This window comes from Neovison vison, chromosome 1 (assembly GCF_020171115.1).
Source record: "Neovison vison isolate M4711 chromosome 1, ASM_NN_V1, whole genome shotgun sequence".
Classification (NCBI taxonomy): Eukaryota; Metazoa; Chordata; class Mammalia; order Carnivora; family Mustelidae; genus Neogale; species Neogale vison.
The window spans coordinates 246,867,514-246,886,957 of record NC_058091.1 but is presented as its reverse complement, the minus strand read 5'-3'; the positions used below and the strand labels follow the sequence as shown (position 1 = coordinate 246,886,957).

At 37.9% G+C, this 19,444-nt stretch overlaps 1 protein-coding gene across 3 annotated transcripts in view; it reads right to left on the bottom strand.

Annotated features, from left to right (window-relative positions):
• Positions 1–19,444, bottom strand: part of FNIP1 (folliculin interacting protein 1) — a 151,133-nt gene that overhangs the window by 10,597 nt on the left and 121,092 nt on the right. For all 3 annotated transcript variants that reach the window (XM_044228237.1, XM_044228255.1, XM_044228245.1), the window contains 2 exons: positions 10,085–11,510; positions 8,906–9,074 (listed from right to left, as the gene is read on the bottom strand). In XM_044228237.1, the coding sequence (XP_044084172.1) occupies positions 8,906–9,074; positions 10,085–11,510 (1,595 nt within the window). The remainder of the gene's footprint in view (positions 1–8,905; positions 9,075–10,084; positions 11,511–19,444) is intronic.

Here is a 19,444-nt window from a genome sequence, read left to right as displayed (position 1 = left end):
ATAACAAAACCCAATTTTTCAGTTGCTTGCTAGTATTCAAACATGGCTTTGTAAACTGCACGTCTGAACTAAAAATGTACAACTTCAGTGTATGCTCTTCAGAACTATCAAGTTTCTTTACTTGCCTTTCAAAATAAAAATAAGACACCCAATGGGGCAGCTGGGTGGCTCAGTGGGTTAAAGCCTCTGCCTTCGGCTCGGGTCATGATCCCAGGGTCCTGGGATCGAGCCCCGCATTAGGCTCTCTGCTCAGCAGGGAACCTGCTTCCTCCTCTCTCTCTGCCTGCTTCTCTGCCTACTTGTGATCTCTGTCTGTCAAATAAATAAATAAAATATTAAAAAAAAAAAAATAAGACCCCTAATGTGGCAAAGGGAACAGGCCTTAAAGACACTGCAAATTATAGTTCAAATTGCCTTTTGGAGAAGAAACTAACCAACATACATCAAGAACATGAAAGTAATCCTAACCTTAAAACCCAGCCAATAACCACATTTCTAGGAATCTAGCCTAAAGAAATTAACCTAAATTCTTAAAACACAGAAGTAGTATCAATGTTAATAATAACTGTAAGAAGAAGAAAAGGTTGAGCAACAGAGAACCCAGAAATAAACTCATGCATAATGCTCTATTAATGATAAAGGAACCAAGAATATACTACAAAGGAGAAAGGATAGCCTCCTTCAGTAGATGGTGCTTGGAAAACTAGAGAGCCAGAAGCAAAAGAATGAAACTGGATCCCTATTTGTATACCATTACACAAAATTCAACCCAAACCAAATTAAAGATTTGAACATAAGACCCAAAAGCATAAAAATCCTAGTAGAACATAGGGAGTAAGCTCTCTGGTATCAGTCTTGGCAATGATTTTTTGGATTTGACACCAAAAGCCAAGACAATGAAAGCAAACTAAACTAAAATGCTGCTGCACAGCAAAGGAAACCATCAGCAAAATGAAAAAGCAGCCTACAGAATGGGAGAAAATATTTGCAAACCATGTATCAGATAAGAGGTTAATATCACACAACTCAACAGCAAAGGGGGGGGGAACCCTAACAATCTGATTTTAAAAAATGGGCAGATAAACTGAATAGGCATTTTTCCAAAGGAGACATACAAATGGCCAGCAGGTACATAAAAAGATGCTCAATATCACTCATCTTCAGGGAAATGCAAATCTAAGACACAGTAAGATATGACCTCCTATCTGTCAGAATGGTGATTATCAAGACGAAGATAACAAGTATTGTGCACTGTTGGTGGGAATGTAAATTGGTGCAGCCACTGTGGAAAACAGTATGGAGGTTCCTCAAAAAATTAAAAACAGAACTACCATATCCTTCAGCAATACCACTTCTAGATATACATATATTCAAAGACATGAAAACAGGCTATCAAAGAAGTACCTACACTCCCATGTTCACTGCACCATTATTCACATTAGCCAATACAAACGCACCTAACTTTCCATCAATAAATGAATGGACAGATATGATACACACACACACACACACACACACACACACACAGAGGAATAGTGTTCAGCATTGAGAAAGATGGAAATCCTACCATTTGCAACAGTACAAATGGACCATAAGGTCCATTCCACTACATGAACTAAGTCAGAGAAAAGACAAATACTGTATAACCTCACACACCTAGAATCTCAAAAAAAACAAAACAAAACAAAACAAAACAAAAAAGACTCACAGAAACAGAGAAGTGGGTGATGTGGGAGCCGAGTGGGGAGGATGGAAAAAATGGGTGAAGTTAGTGAAAAGGTATAAACTTCCACTTATAAGACAAGTTAAGTTCTGGACATGCAATTATAGCATGGAGACCATACTTAACAACACTGTATTATATATTCATTATATATTATATCGGGAATAGATCTTAAAAATTCTCATCACAAGACAGATGCCTGGGTGGCTCAGTCAAACATCTGACTCTTGATTTCAGCTCAGATCATGATCTCGGCGTCTTGAGATCCACCCCATGTTGCGCTCTTCAGTCAGTGGGTAGTCTGCTGGAGATTCTCTCTCCCTCTCCCTTTGCCCCTCCCCTTGCTCATGTGCACACAAAATCTCTCTCAAATAATCTTTAAAAAGAAAAGTTTTCACTAAAAGAAAAAGATGTATAACTATAGAAGGTGATGGCTGTTAACTCAACTTACTGTGGTAATTAAATATACATATATTAAATCATGTTATACTCCTTAAACTAATACGTTATATGTCAATTATCTATCAAAATAAAACTGGGGTAAAAAAAAGTTGAGCATATGACAAAACCACAGAATTACAATAAACATTAGAAACAATGTTTACAAAGTATATTAATAATATGGGTAAATTCTCTTACATCAACTGTTAATAAAAGCAGAATTCAAAACATTAAATATAATGCCATATATAAGTAGATATCTATATATACACATACAAACATTTTATATACATGTATAACCTATATAAAAATACCTATTTATACATAAAAATGTAAATTTTAGTGTTTTACTGTACAGCAGGAAAATTATGCAAACCTAGATAAAAACAAAGTTTGTGGAAAAAATTATCAAAACCCTATATACATATATAGTATATATATATAAAAAATGTGTATCTGTAAAAAGTGTGTGTGTGTGTGTATATATATATAGCCCTAGTTATATATGTATATAAATACACACACACACACACACACACACACAAATAGAGTAACGATGACAAGAAGATGTAAGAGAGAGAATCCCTAATATATACAAAACACCACATAGCATAACTCTGGTATATAAACATTATCACTTTCATTACAGTCAAGGAAACTGAGGTTCTATAAAATTAAATATCCTGTCTTAAGATATGCAGATAGGAAGTGGCCAAGTCTAGGTTTCCTCAGATGCCACATACTACATAATGTCTAGAAGAGGTTTTTATATTAAGAATGGCTGTCATCAAAAACTAAATAATTTACTATACACTGGGTGATTGAACATAATAGTAAAAATAATTTACAATAATGGCTAACAATGAATGGTAGAGTTGGGAAAACTTGTGTTTAGCTTTCTACACATTTCCATATTTTATACAGTAAATATATATTTAATTTGGTAATAAGAAAAATGCTGCTTTCTTAGAAACTGAGGAGAAAATAAAAAAAATACTAATATGGTTCAAAAGAATAAGACTGTATTTTTTTTTAAAGTACTATCCTCATGAATTATCTATTGAAAGGCTCCTGTGGGGTTTTCCATGTAGGCACATAAGAAATAGTTCTCATGTTAGATGTGATGGTGATAAATTATGAGCACACAATAATTAAAAACATTAAATATAAACTTTATACATGAATAGAGAAAAACGCATAATAAAAAACCCAACCTGTTAGTATTAAGTTTGGTATTTTAGCTTTCACTTCTTCAAAATTTTCTGTGATCTGCTTTGACAGTAAATATCTTATAAAAATTTAAGAGGGAAAGACTAGAAATGCAGTTAGAAAAACAGAGGGCAGGGGCACCTGGGTGGCTCAGTGGGTTAAAGCCTCTGCCTTTGGCTCAGGTCATGATCTCAGGGTTCTGGGATCGAGCCCCACGTCAGGCTCTCTGCTCGGCGGGGAGCCTGCTTCCTCCTCTCTCTGCCTGCCTCTCTGCCTACTTGTGACCTCTGTCTGTCAAATGAATAAAGAAAATCTTTAAAAAAAAAAAAAAAAAGGGCAGAAGACAGAAAGCTCTTACTTTTTACCATAGTGGAATGATTCCAAGGGCAATAGAAGGAGGATTACTAATATAAAAGTCTTGCAAGCTTTGTTAATGCCAATTTTGTTATTGTATTTACATTTACTTTTGTTTATCTGTTTTAGAAACAGCGTTCTGTATATATTAAAGCTTAAGAGCATTGCTGAAGAACAGACAGATCAGCACTCGTTTCTAGCTCTGCCATCCCCTATCTAATACAACTTCAAACACCTCTCTGTGGTATATCTGAAATATAGAAATGATAGTAATAAGTGCCATAAAATTAAGTATTACATTTATGTACTTGGCACACATTAAGGCTATAATAAAAACCAAATGCTTTTTATTATTGTTACTATTCCTCCTATTCCAGAGATTAAAAACCCTTTAAACTGAAATGTTCTGTCTTCAGTAGGAAACAGCCACCCCTTCCAATTCCAGGCTTCCAGAAGCAACATCGAAGAACACAGTGTGGGGGTGCCTGGGTGGCTCAGAGGGTTAAGCCTCTGCCTTCAGCTCAGGTCATGGTCTCAGGGTCCTGGGATCGAGCCCTGCATCAGGCTCTCTGCTCAGCAGGGAGCCTGCTTCCCCCTTTCTCTCTGCCTACTTGTGATCTCTGTCAAATAAATAAATAAAATCTTAAGGAAAAAAAAAAAAGCACAGTGTGTGCTAATGGGTATAGATGGAGAGAAAAATGAATAAAATGAATGACTGAGATCAAACAGAAAGAAAGACAAGAGGACACAAAGAGCATTACAAGGACCCACATCAGATTTCCCAACCAAGTATTTCAACAAATACTGAGTACTCTGTCAGACAATGGGAGGACAGAATTGAAAAAAACCCAACAGAAAAGGTTGTTACACTCTGAAGAATACCATTAACTGACACAAATTTTTTTTAATACTGTAAAGTATTAAATTACTTACTAGTATCTTCCTCAGGCATTTTTTTTTAACATGTTGTACTACACTTATACATACGTCCCTTACTTCCTCCATTACTAAGTAAATAACTTACGATCAGAAGCTATTTCTTTTTCATCTATATATCCCTTGGACTATCAGCACCATGTTCAAAACACAGTATATCAGTAAGTATTTATCTAACTGGTGTTAAAGAGTTGAGCAGATGATTTTTAAATATAAAGAACATGAGTTTTGGTAACTTTCCTTCCAAAGTCTGTTTTTAATCTAGATTTTTCTGAATTTCCCAACTATACAATAAAACACCAAACTTAACAACTTAAGATTATTTACTACAAACATAGGGCATTTAAACCTTTCTGGTGGGCACCCAGGTGGCTCAGTTGGTTAAGCGACTGCCTTTAGCTCAGGTCACGATCCCACAGTCCTGGGACTGAGTCCTGCAATGGGCTCCCTGCTCAGCGGGAGTCTGCTTCTCCCTCTGACCTTCTCCCTCTCATGCTCTCTCTCAAATAAATTAATAAATAAAAACCTTAAAAAAAAAAAAAAAAACTTCTGGCTAATAATTAAGGGAATGCTTCCTCAATGAGCCATATTTTCTCACCCATGATTTCCTAGTTGGCTTTCTCCATTCCTTTTTAATGTTTTCATAAGGGGAAAGGAGAAGATTTTGTTTAAAAAATTATTAAAATGACACATGGAAATTGAAGAAAGAAATAGAAAATTCAACAAAAGCTGGAGACTTCAGTACTTCATGCTCAATAGATGATGCAATAACTACACAGAAAAATCAGCAAGATTGTGGAATAATCAGCAAGAAAGCGGAAACCTAAAGTCTATCAACCAACTTGACCTGACATCTAGAGCACATTCCTTGCCCAACAACAGGTGACTATTTTTTTTTTTTTAAAGATTTCATTTATTTATTTGACAGAGAGAGCACAAGCAGGTGGAGTGACACGCACAGGGAAGGGAGAAGCAGGCTCCCTGCTTGGTGGGGAGCCCAATGTGGAGTTCAATCCCAGGACCCTGAGATCATGACTTGAGCGGAAGGCAGACACTTAACTGACTGAGCCACCTAGGCATCCCAACAGGCAACTGTTTTCTTCAACTACCTGTGGAACATTCTCTAGGATACACCATAGGCTAGGCCATAAAATAAGACTCACTAGATTTAAAAGGACTAAAATCAGACAAAGTCTGTTCTCTGACCACAGTGGAACTAATTTAGAAATCAAGAAAAGAAATCAAAGAATTCCACAAATATCTGGAGATCAAAAACAGACTTTTACATAACCCATGCATCAAAGAAACGGCAAGGAAAGTAAGGAAATATTTTGAAGAGAATAAAAGTGAAAACAAAAGATTAAAATTTATGAGCTTCAGTTAAAGCAGTGCTTAGAGGACAATTTAGAATTAAATGCCTATATGTGAAAAGAAAAAGTACTTCAAATTACTAACTTAATCTTCCACCTTAACAAAAAAAAAAACAAACAAAAAAAAAAAAAACAAACAAACTACATCCACAGCAAGCAGAAGGGAAGAAATAATAAAGATGAGGATAGAAATTAATGGGGGGGAAAAAAAAGGCCAAAAAAAAAAAAAGGAGAAAATCAGTGAAAATGAAAGTTCTTTTCCTTGAAAAGATTAACAAAATTAACACACGTTCAGCTAGGATAGGAAATGGCAAACTTCAATTAAGAGCCACAGAGAGAAAATTTAGGCTCTAGAGGCTATAAAGTCTCTGTCAGTGACTTAGCTCTGCTCCTGAAGCAGGAAAACAATTGCAAAGTATATAAATAAATGGGTGTAGTCATGTTCCAATAAAACCTAAAAAGCAAGCATATTTGTCCCATGGGCCACAGCCTACTCATCTTTGATGCATATGGGACAAAAATAACTATTAACAAAGCCAAGAATATTCTTTGGAATATTCCACTTATAGGAGGTTTAAGAAAAAAAGTAAAGCACAGATTACAATAATCAGGGATGAAAGAGGGGACATAATCAATGAACTTACAGAAATTAAAAAGATTATAAATGCAGGCGCCTGGGTGGCTCAGTCAGTTAAGTGTCTGCCTTCAGCTCAGGTCATGATCCTGGAGTCCTGGGATTGAGCCCCATATTGGCTCCCTGCTCAAGGGGAGACTGCTTCTCCTCCTCCCTCTGCCTCTCCCCACTACTCGTGCTCTCGCAGGTTCCTCCCTCTCTCACTTGCTCTCTCTCTCTCAAATAAAATCTTTCAAAAAAATTAAAAGATTATAAATGTATGCTATGAACCATTTTATTCCAACAAATAAATGAGATCACTTAAATGCAATTAATTCCTAGAAAGACAAAAATTACCAAAATTGACTCAGGAAAAAATAAAAACTTGGAATAGATCTAGAATAAGAAATTGAAGCAGCAATTTAAAATATTCTCATTTTAAAAAGCCCAGGTTCAAATAACTTCACAAGTGAACTGGATTAAACATTTGGAGAAAAAACAGTACCAATCTTCCAGAAACTCTTTCAGAAAATTGAGGAGGGAACACACTCCATCTCATTCTATGAGGCACATATTATTCTGATATTAAAGTTAGACAAATGCATCACAAGAAAACTATAGACTAATATCCCTCATGAATACAAATTCTAAAATTCATACTAAAATATTAGCAAATCATATCTAGTAACATATAAAAAGAACTACATACCATGACCAGGTGGATTTTTTTCTCTAGGAATATACAAATTGGTTAATGTCTAAAAAAATCTACCACATCGGGATGCCTGAGTTGCTCAGTGGGTTAAAGTCTCTGCCTCTGGCTTAGGTCATGATCCCAGGGTCCTGGGATTGAGCCCCGCATTGGGCTCTCTGCTCAGCAGGAACCCTGCCCTCCCCACCCCGGTCTGCCTCTCTGCCTACTTGTGACCTCTGTCAAGTAAATAAATAAAATCTTAAAAAAAAAAAAAAAATCTACCACACCTAATGTAATCTCTCACATTAACAGATTAAGAAAGAAAAACCGAATGATCATTATCAAATAAGCACAGAAAAAGTATTAGACAAAATGCCATATCCATTCATGATTTAAAGGTGGAGGGAACAAAGAAACTAGGACTAGAAAGAAACTTTCTCCATTTGAGAAAGGGCATCTATAAGAATTCCAGAGCTAACATATACTTAATAATAAAGAGTTGATATTTTCTCCTAGCATCATGAATTAGACAAGGATGTCCACTATTAGTCCTTCTATGCAACACTGTACTGAAGGATCTAGCCCATACAATCAGGCAAGAAAGACAAAAGGCATCCAGACCAGAAAGGAAGATGCAACAATGTCTATTCATCAATGACATGAACGTGTATGTAGAAAAACCTAAGGAATCCACACAGAAAACTACAAGAATAAAAGAGTTCAGCAAGGTTGGGGCACCTGGATGGTATAGTGGGTTAAAGACCCAACTCCTGGTATTGGTTCAGGTCCTGATCTCAGGGTCATGAGACTGAGCCCCATGATAGGCTCCATACTCAACGCACAGCCTGCTTAAGACTGTCTCCCTTTCCCTCTGTCCCTCCCCTAAACACGCCCTCGTTCTTTAAAAGAAATAAATCTTTAGGGGCGCCTGGGTGGCTCAGTGGGTTAAAGCCTCTGCCTTCAGCTCAGGTCATGATCTCAGGGTCCTGGGATCGAGCCCCACGTCGGGCTTTCCGCTCAGCGGGGAGCCTGCTTCTCCCTCTCTCTCTCTGCCTGCCTCTCTGCCTACTTGTGGTCTCTGTCAAATAAATAAAATTTAAAAATCTTAAAAAAAAAAATTAAAAAAAAATTAAAAAAAAAACACATTTAAAAGAAATAAATCTTTAAAAAAAATGGAGAGAGAGTTCAGCAAGGTAGAAGAAATGTAAGATCAATATACAAAAATCAATTGTATATATAAGCAATGAACAATCTGAAAATGAAAAAATAATCACATTCACATTTAAGCATATGTAATTTTCTTGATATCGTAACTGATCTGATGATGAACATCTATGAATACATCCAATACTTTCTGTATTTCATATTTCTATTTGTGTAGATTCCTGGAACTCTCTACTTGCTCTCATGGTGACTGGTACAAACACACAGGTGCAAAAGTAACAGATTAAGAGAACAATGATTGTGTTACATAGTGAAGTATAACCAAAAATGTAAGGTAAACTGGTTCTATCGGTTAACAAAGTTCATTCTAAGTAAATTCAAGAGCAGTGAAGGTAACTCACCTGCACAGCATGAGACAAATCGGATATCAGACACTGACGGAGCCTCTCATCATTCCCAATTCCTTGAAGAACAAAGTCAGGCACATAAGATGAGCAGTAGCCACCCAATAAGGACCTCCCAAAGTTGGCAATGTTGGGCTGAACAGCACTCACTTCAATTAACTTTGACCTGGAAGAAAGGTCCCAAAACAAGGCATATCCAATTATTAATAAACATTTTATCAATAAAAAACTTTTTGTTGGACTCTTCCTAGTCCACACTTCTAGTACCATCATTTTCTACAAACTATACTCAGAGTAAAATCATCCTTAAGTAAAAATTGGCCTGAGGGATCAATGAGACCACAAAATACTCCTTCCTATCCAGAAAAGAAGGTGAATGAACAACTCTGTAATGACCTGGGTATAAATCGTTCAAAAGAGACATCCAGAATGGTGTCCCCTGTGTATGTAATACATTCTTAATAGAATCAGAGAACGAGGGGTGCCTGGGTGGCTCAGTGGGTTAGGCCGCTGCCTTCGGCTCAGGTCATGATCTCAGGGTCCTGGGATCGAGTCCTGCATCGGGCTCTCTGCTCAGCAGGGAGCCTGCTTCCCTCCTCTCTCTGCCTGCCTCTCCGTCTACTTGTGATTTCTCTCTGTCAAATAAATAAATAAAATCTTTAAAAAAAAAAAAATCAGAGAATGAAAACCATCATCCAAAACAAAGTAGTTAAATATATCACAAACCCAAAGCATGGAATATAACATTTCTAAAATCTGAATCTTCTCCTTCTATACTTGACCCACAGTATACATTTCCTGCTTTCCTTTTAGTCTTGGCCAAATTTATTTCTAACAGTCATTTTCCACCTTCTCTGTGATCACCTCTCTCTAGTTGCCAGGCTCAGGGCGGTCCATATTTGGGGGCATAATTCACTCCTAAGCTACTTGAAAATTCCTCAACAGTAGGTATCTCCCACATACAAATATGCTTTTCTTTAATGACTTCACATAACCTTTCTGGGGTAACTATGGGGCTTAGCCTTTAATCTTTCCCTAAAACCACATGGTAATAGAAGAAAATCTCTCCAGGACGATGATGTCTTGTTTTATACTACTTACCACCAACCTTCATCTAAATAGAAGAATGATACATATTTACATAGGGTCTATTATAGGTTAAAACTTTCTACTTACCCAGGAAAAGGTATCTCATCTTCTTCTGCCCAATCTTCTTGCTCTCCTCCATAGTAACTGCTTACTTGTCTAGTCATATCATGACCTGTATCTTCACTTTCACTATCCCCAAGAGCACTATCTGAACTTTCATTTCGTGGAATGTCCCATTCAGTTCCTGCAGCAATTTTTTTCTCTGAACTCTCTTTATCCCCATGGGGGACAAGAATGGAGAGTGTATCTCTTTGGTCCTGCTGAGGAAAGCAGGTTTTACATGAACCCTGGTGAACTGTTTCTACACATTTACAAAATTCACTCTTCTGTTTGCTACTTTTTGTACACAATCCTTTTGAAAATTCTAACATACAGCAGTGTTCTTTACTGTCTGTATTTGTTTTAACTGCAATAATATCATCAATAGTCCTTGTTTCAATTGAATCATCATTAAAATATTCATCAAATAAGCTCATGCTTTCTGGATCTGAATGATTCCAACAGGGATGTTTGCAGGTCTCTCCAGAAACCATGTCTGGTATATCAGACTCGCTGGATTGGTCCTTAGTTTTCTGTTTAGTTTCTTGATGCTCCTGATCAACAGCCCCTCCTTCTTCCTTCAGTGGTTTGGTGTGGTGCCTGGTAATCTGATCGACCACTGCCTGACTCCTGAGTTCAGTATCGGAGTCAGGGGACATAGAATCTCCAATCAAGAAGGTAACCTTTGTCTGTGATGCTTCACAAGAAAATGCAGCAGTCACAAGCTTATCTGGAGGTTTTTTTTCCACAACCATTCCTGTGGATCTCAACACTTTGCCTGTGTGATTACCTGAACCCAGCAATTCCTCATTATGCCATGTTTCCTCTGCTGGCTCTATGCCTGATTTTGACAAGGCACATTTGTCTACTGGAGCAGAGCCTGTGCAAACAACTGTCTCTAACTTAGTGTCAAGGCAAGTTCTTAATTTATCTCTGAACTGTTTAACATCAACAGCATTTTCTTCTTGGCAGTCAGAGGGAGAAATCATTCGACACTCATCTGAAATTCCTAGCAGCTCCTTCGAGCTGTTTTGAATATCTTCGCTCTCTTGTTGTGAAACATTCTCTATATTTTGCCCAAGGAACGGACGACTGCAATATTTACAGCTACAGTTAGGAGTCCTTGTCTCTTCTGGGTCTTTAACAAGCAAACTGCTTTTGTTTCTATGCACTGTGATAAGCACATACTCTGACTCTTCTATTTCACCTTTCTCCAAAGTGGTAGTAATTACTGTGCCTGGCATAACAATGGCTTCATCTTCTCCATTTTCTAAAAGATGGGTTTCTTGAAGTTCAGAGCATCTTATAAAATAAGTGAGAAAATAAAGCAGCCTCTGGACCATGTCTTGTCGTTTGCCAACCACCACAGTCCTCGCTAATCGTACAGGAGAACCAATAGCGCCATACAAGTCCCCTGCAATGGAAAAATCAGTTACTGGACATATCCTCTCCTCATATAACCAAGCAGGCTATTTCCAATGATCAAATACCTACTCTTACTGTATGAGAGCTAGTTTAAGTTGATTCTTAGTTCTTTAACAGGTAGTGACTATTCAGGAGCATGGGATGAGATAAATGGTATTTACCAAGAGGAAGGTGAATAAAGGGGTTTTCTGATTTCCTCTTGAAGCAGCTCCTATGGTTCTGAAACCCAACCAAAGAGTCAACTGTGAAAGTCACACTGACCAAGAATAATCTCGGTGCGAGGCCTCATGCAGAGCTCTTCAATGGGAGAGAAGTACTACCTAAGAAACTATGAGCAAAAGGATTCTGTTACTGCACCTAATGCAGAAAAGAGAAAGCACAGTATCTACTGGAGGGGGGGGGAGGGAGGAGAGAAAAGGGAGTAGAATGTGGAACAGAACTGTAGTAGTCATATCACACACTTAAACTTTCTTGATTAAATCACATCCCTGAACCTTAACTGTTGTTGCCTTACCCATGACCCCAAACTTGTTCCCATGTTTTTAAAAGCCCTTGTATTTCCCAGAGAAGTAGGTACTCAGAAAAGACCAGAAAGAACAAGAGAAGTGAGACCAATCCTGACCAAGAGGAAAAGAAAGGGCAACACATTTAGCCATGTGGTTCATTTTCACTTCTGTATCCATACCAGACGCCAACAGCCATTACATAAGAAAAAGGCGACAGGAACCTAAGAGTTGTCGATGTAATTTCTATATTTATGCTATAGCTCAAATTAGATGAAGGTGCCAAATTACACTTAAAAATAGAGAACACACTGGGCCGCCTGGGTGGCTCAGTGGGTTAAGTCTCTGCCTTCGGCTCAGGAGGGTCTGGAGACCGAGCCCCACATCGGGCTCTCTGCTCAGCAGGGAGCCTACTTCTCCCTCTCTCTCTGCCTTCTTGTTATCTCTCTCTCTCCTTCTGTCAAATAAATAAAATCTTTAAAAAAATAGAGAATACAAACTCATTAATTTAAATTTAATTCAATTTTAGCAAGTTGTCTGTATACAAGCTTTAAAGCCTAAATCCTATGCTTTTTATTTTTTATTTTTTTTTTTATTTTTTTTTTAATTTTTTTTTTTTTTAAAGATTTTATTTGTTTATTTGACAGACAGAGATTACAAGTAGACAGAGAGGCAGGCAGAAAGAGAGAGAGAGGGAAGCAGCTCCCTGCTGAGCAGAGAGCCAGATGCGGGACTCGATCCCAGGACCCTGGGATCATGACCTGAGCCGAAGGCAGCGGCTTAACCCACTGAGCCACCCAGGCGCCCTCCTATGCTTTTTAAAGGAACATACATAAATAGGTCTCAGATAAATATGTGCTCTATAGACAGTATTATAATTTTTCTCCTCTGATTAATGCACTGGCTCTAATGCCATCATGTCACTGTTTGAAACTACTCCTAAGTTTCTCAAGAATTACCAAATAAACTGAACTGCTTTGACATGACAAGTGAGTATTTCCTGATTAAACTTTACTTTTCCAGGTTTATCTTCTTATAGTTACCTTTTCATCATTATTCGCACTAAGTCCCATTTAAAGCAGACTACTTAAACTGAACACTGAAGCAGCTCAGCACTCTTAACACCCTAGACATGCTTTGTGCTTGCCCTGCTCTGTTTCTGTGCCAGTCCAAAGCCTCCCACCCAAGCACCCTCCCTTGTGCAAAAGTAAACTTCCCTAACTGAAATTTCACTGAACTTTGTTTCTCTTATAATTCCTCTTTGATTTATCATTACTGTCCTCATATTTATTACCTTCAGTAAAATAAACTGTCCACTTCTTTTTTTCCTGAAATTTTACTTATTTATTTGAGAGAGAGCATGCGTGCATGCATGTGCGGGGGAGGGGAGCAGAAGGAGAGGGAGAAGCAGATGCCCCACTGAGCAGGGAGCCCAAAGAGGGGCTCAATCCCAGGACCCTGAGATCATGACCTGAGCCAAAGGCAGACTGAGCCCCTAAACTGTCCAGTTTGTTTTTTTTTAAGATTTTATTTATTTGAGACACAGAATTAGAGAGAGAGAGAGAAAGAAGGGGGGAGGGTCAGAGAGAGAAGCAGACTTCCCACTGAGTAGAATCCCCGACCCAGGACCTGATCCTGGGACTCCAGGAACATGACCTGGGCCAAAGGCAGTCACTTAACTAACTGAGTCACCCAAACACCTTAAACTTCGCTTCTTAAGGCCAAGAACTCCATTTCACCTTTATATGTTCCAATGCTGTTTGCATAGGGCCTTATATATGTTATGCACTAAATAAACGATTGTAGAATTGAAAATAAATTTCAAATATCCAAATAAATAAAATATCACTGAATTAATTGATTTGAAAAAAACTAAATTAATATCCATACAACTGTATACTACCTAGCAAAATAAAGGCATTGATTATTACTACAAACAACACAGGCAAATCTCAAAATAATTATGTTGAATAAAAAAAGTCAGACCAAAAAAAAAGAAAAATCATGTACTGTATAATTCCATTTATATCTAGAAAATACAAACTAACCTATAATGATAGAAAACAAACCAGTAGCTGCCTGTGTACAGGGAGGGGGTTGGAAGGTCAACAGGGAGAGTGGGAAGAATAGGAAAAAGGGGTTACAAAAGGGCATGAGGAAACTTTTGGAAGTGATGAGTGAGTTCATCATCTTGATTTTGGTGATGGTTTCAGAGGTACTCATGTTTTAACATAAATATCAATACTTACAAAAGTGTATATATATTTGTTTGGTATGTGTCAATTATTCCTCAATTAGAATAAAGTAAATGAGGCACAGAGAGAGGAAAGAAAGAGAAGGGAAGAGAAGTTACATGAATAAGTTACATGACAACCTGCCTGACAGGCTCACTCATCAGCACAACCTAAGAGAGGTTTCTATCAAGTCATCAAAATGTTCTCATTGTACTCCTCCCCTATGACCTAATAGCAACAGAGTAAGAGCAAGAGCAACAGCAGTCATGTTTACCAGACACTGTTCTAAGTACTTTACAGGTACTCTCTAATTTAATTGTCTTCACTTTATGAAGTATGTACTATGTATTATTATCCTCAAATTATAAACAAAGAGACTGTGACTCACATGTGGTCTGACTCATATCCTGCACTTTTAAGCACCATGATACAATGCCTTCCTAATGACTGTCAACTCATCAACTATCCCTTCTTACCCGGTTACCCATTTATTTAACAAGGCCTTGCACTAAGGGAAACATTGTCCAAAATTATTTAAAAAACAAGCAAAAGTGGAAAACAGAAACCTTGAATGACTGCTTCTCAGTTCACCAAATTTATTCTAGCTATCATAGATAACATGATTAACTCTTTCTGGGCAAAGTACCTAACATAAAACACCCTAAAGAACCTGAGGTTATGAGTGAATCAGGCATGATCCCGCTTCTCTAGCTCTCACTGCAGTTGTGTAGCTACAAGAAATTGATGTTAGACTTAAGATGGAGATCAGACAATTTAGCAGGCATGAAAAAGACAAGGAAAGAAGAAGTGCTTTAGAATGGAGGATGTGTTCTACCAAGATGGCAGAGGAGTACAGGAACTCCTTTTCAACCAGACCCCTTGACTTTGCTAGAAATCTACCAAACCACTCTGAATACCCATGAAATCAGCCTGACATATATGATTAAACACATCTGGATCTCTATAGGGGCAGAGGATCTTCAGTCGAGAGGGTGCACCCTGCCTAGACTATGGCTGATAGTTTTGGTTGTACATCCCCTCTACTCAACAGAATGACTAGGAGGAGAAACTCCCAAAAAAGAAAAGTCCGAGGGACAATGGCCTCTCCTGGAGATCTAATAATATATATGATCTATTAATCTATATGATCTAAGCAAGATGTCAGAAATAGACTTCAGGGTAGCTTCAGGGTAGTTATAAAGACAATAGTCAGGCTGGAGAAAACTATTAATGGCAAAAAATAGATTCGCTAAGGCAGAAATGAGAGTGGATCTGGCAGAACTTAAAAATGCTATCAATGAGATATAATCTAATCTAGATACTCTAACAGTTAGGGTAAATGAGGCAGATAAACAAATTAGTGATCTAGAAGACAAATTGAGAAAAGAGGAGGATCAGGAGAAGACCTGGAACAAATAGCTTACAATCCATGAAAACAGAATTAGAGAAATAAATGATGCCATGAAACATTCCAATGTCAGAATTACTGAGATCCCTGGCAGGGGGTGGGGGGGAGATGGAGAGAGAGAGAGGACCAAGAGATATATCTGACCAAATTGTAGCCAAGAATGTCCCTAATATAAGGAATGAAACAAGCATTCATGTCTAGAGAAAACACCCCCCCCCAAGATCAAGAGGAGCAGACTAACAACCAGACATGTAATAATAAAACTCGCAAATCTCAGAACCAAGGAAACCATTTTAAGAGCAGTTAGAGGGAAGAGATCCCTTACTACAGAGGAAGAAACATCAGAATAATGTCAGACCTGTCCACAAAAACCTTGCAAATCAGAAAGGGATGGCAAGACAAATTCAGGGTACAAAATGAGAAGAATATGTAGCCAAGAATTCCTTATCTGGCACGGCTATCATTCAGAAAGGATGGAGAGAGGAGTTTCCAGGACCAGCAAAGACTGAAAGAATATGGGACCACTAAGCCTGCCCTGTAAGAAACATTAAAGGGGGGGGAGGATTCTATAAAAGGAGAAAGTCCCCAAGAGAGATACAGAAAGAAATATACAGAGACGATCTACAGAAACAAGGACTTCACAGGCAACGTGGTAACAATAAAATCCTGTCTTTCAAAAAGCACTCCCAACGTGAATGGCCTAAATGCTCCCATAAAATGGCACAGGGTTGCAGACTAGATAAAAAGACAAGACCCATACATATGTGGTCTACAAGAGACTCATTTTGAACCTAAAGATACATCCAGACTGAAAGTGAAGGGATGGAAAACTGTATCTTTCATGACAATGGAAAAGCCTCAAAAGAAAGCCAAGGTAGAAATTCTCGTATCAGACAAATTAGATTTTAAGCTAAAGACTTAGCTTTAAAGATACAGAAGGACATTGTATTATTCTTAAAGGGTCGGTCTAACAATTACAATTATCTCTGCCCCGAACAGGGAAGCAGCCAACAACATAAGCCAACTGTTAACCACAATAAAGAGGCATATTGATAATACATTCATAGTAGGAGACCTCAACACTGCATTCTCAGCAATAAACAGATCATCTAAGCAGAAAATCAACAAAGAAACAAGAGCTTTGAATGACACACTGGACCAGATGGACCTCAAAGATATACATAGAACATTCCACCCTAAAACAACAGAATACTCATTCTTCTTGAGTGTGCATGGTGAACTTTCTTCAGAAAGACCACATACTGGTTCACAAGTCAGGTCTCAACCAACACCAAAAGACTGAGATTACTGCCTGCATATTCTCAGACCACAATGCTTTGAAACTGGAACTCAATCACAAGAAAAAGTATGGAACAAATTCAAACACTTGGAAGCTAAAGACCATCCTCCTCAAGAATGTTTAGGTCAATTGGGAAATCAAAGAACTTAAGCAATTCATGGGAACCAAAGAGAACGAAGAGACATCAATCCAAAACCTATGGGATATGGCAAAGGCAGTCTTGAGGGGGAAATATATAGCATTCCAAACCTCACTCAAAAAAAAAACAGAAAAATCCTGAATACACAAATTATCTTTACACCTGGAAGATCTGGAGAATCAACAACAAATTAAACCTAACCCATGCACAAGAAGGAAAATAAGATCAGAACAGAGATCAATGAATTAGAAATCAGAAATACAGTAGAACACATTAAGAAAACTAGAAGCTGGTTCTCTGAATAAATAAGATGGATAAACTACTAGCGAGATTTATTAAAAAGAAAAGAGGAAGGGCCCAAATCAATAAAATTATGAATGAAAGGGGAGAAGGCACGACTAACACCAAGGAAGTAAGTACAATGATCAGAAATTATTGTGAACAGCTATATGACAATAAATTAAGCAACCTGGAAGAAATGAATGCATTCCTAGAAACCTATAAACTACCAAGACTGAAACAGGAAGAAACTGACAAACTGAATAGACCCATAACCAGTAACGACACTGAAGCACTGATCAAAACCTCCCAGAAAACAAGGAGTCCAGAGCCTCTTGGATTCCCTGGGGAATTCTACAACTATTCAAAGGAGAAATAATACCTATTCTCCTGAAGCTGTTTAAAAAATAGAAACAGATGGAAAACTTTCATACTCGCTCTATGAGGCAAGCTTTACCTTGATCCCCAAATCAGGCAAAGACCCCATCAAAAAGGAGAATTTCAAACCAATACCCCTGATGAATATGGATGCCAAAATTCTCAACAAGGTACTAGCTAACAGAATCCAAAAGTGCATTAAAAGGATTATCCAACACGAACAGGTGAGATTTATCCCTGGGATGCAAGGGTGGGTCAACATTCACAAATCAATCTATGGCGTAGAACATACAAATAAGAGAAGAGACAAGAACCACATGGTTCTCTCAACTGATGCAGAAAAAACATCTGACAAAATATAGCACCTTTTCCTGATTAAAACCTTAGAGTATAGGGATTCAATTTCATAAAATCCATTTATGAAAAACTCACAGTGACTATCATTCTCAGTGGGGAAAAGCTGGGAGCTCTTCCACTGAGATTAGGAGCATGGCAAGAATGCCCACTCTTGCCATTACTGTTCAACATAGTACTAGAAGTACTAGTAGCAGCAATGAGACAACAAAAATAAATAAAAGGTATTCACACTGGCAAAGAAGAAGTAAAACTCTCTCTCTTTAGAGATGACATACTTTATGTGCAAAAATGAAAAGATTTCATCCCCAAATTACTAGAACTTATACAGCAATTAAGTAATGTGGCAGGGTACAAAATCAAAGAACAGAAATCAGTTGCTTTCTTATACACTAACAATGTAACTGGAGAAAAAGAAATTACAGAATCAATTCCATTTACAATAGCACCAAAACCATAAGATACCTTGAAATAAACCTAACCAAAGAGGTAAAGGTTCTATTTCTAGGAACTACAAAACACTCATGAAAGCTGAACAAGACACAAAAAGATGGAAAAACATTCCATGGTCATGGACTGAAAGAATAAACATTGTTAAAATGTCTATGCTACCCACAGCAATCTATACTTTATCTATACTATCTATACTTTATACTATACCATCCAATCAAAATACCAACAGCATTTTTCAAAGTGATGGAACAAAGAATCCCAAAATCTGTATGGAACCAGAAAAGACCCCAAATAGCCATGGAAATGTTAATAAATAAAAACAATACTGGGGGCATTGCTGCCTGATTTCCAGCTATATTACAAAGCCGTGATCACCAAGACAGCATGGTCCCGGGACAAAACCAGACACATAGACCAACGGAACAGAGAGTAGAGAGCCCGGATATGGACCTTCAACTCTATGGTCAAATAATCTTCAATGAAGCAGGAAAAAATATCCAGTGAAAAAAAGGCTCTTTAAAAAATGGTGCTGGGGGGCACCTGGGTGGCTCAGGTGGTTAAGCGTCTGCCCTCGGCTCAGGTCATGGTCTCAGGGTCCTGGGATCGAGTCCCACATGGGGCCCAGAGGAAAGCCTGCTTCTCCCTCTGCCTCTCTCTCTCTCTGTCTCTCATAAATAAATAAATAAATTTTTAAAAAATGGTGCTGGGAAAACTGCATATATAAACAGAAGAATGAAGCTACATACAGAAGAATGAAACTCGACCACTTGCTTACACCATACACAAAGACAATGTAGTCCTTTCTGGTCAAGGGGACATTAAGAGAAGGAAGGGAAACATGGGGGGTGGGGAGTCAGATAGGGAGACAAAACTTG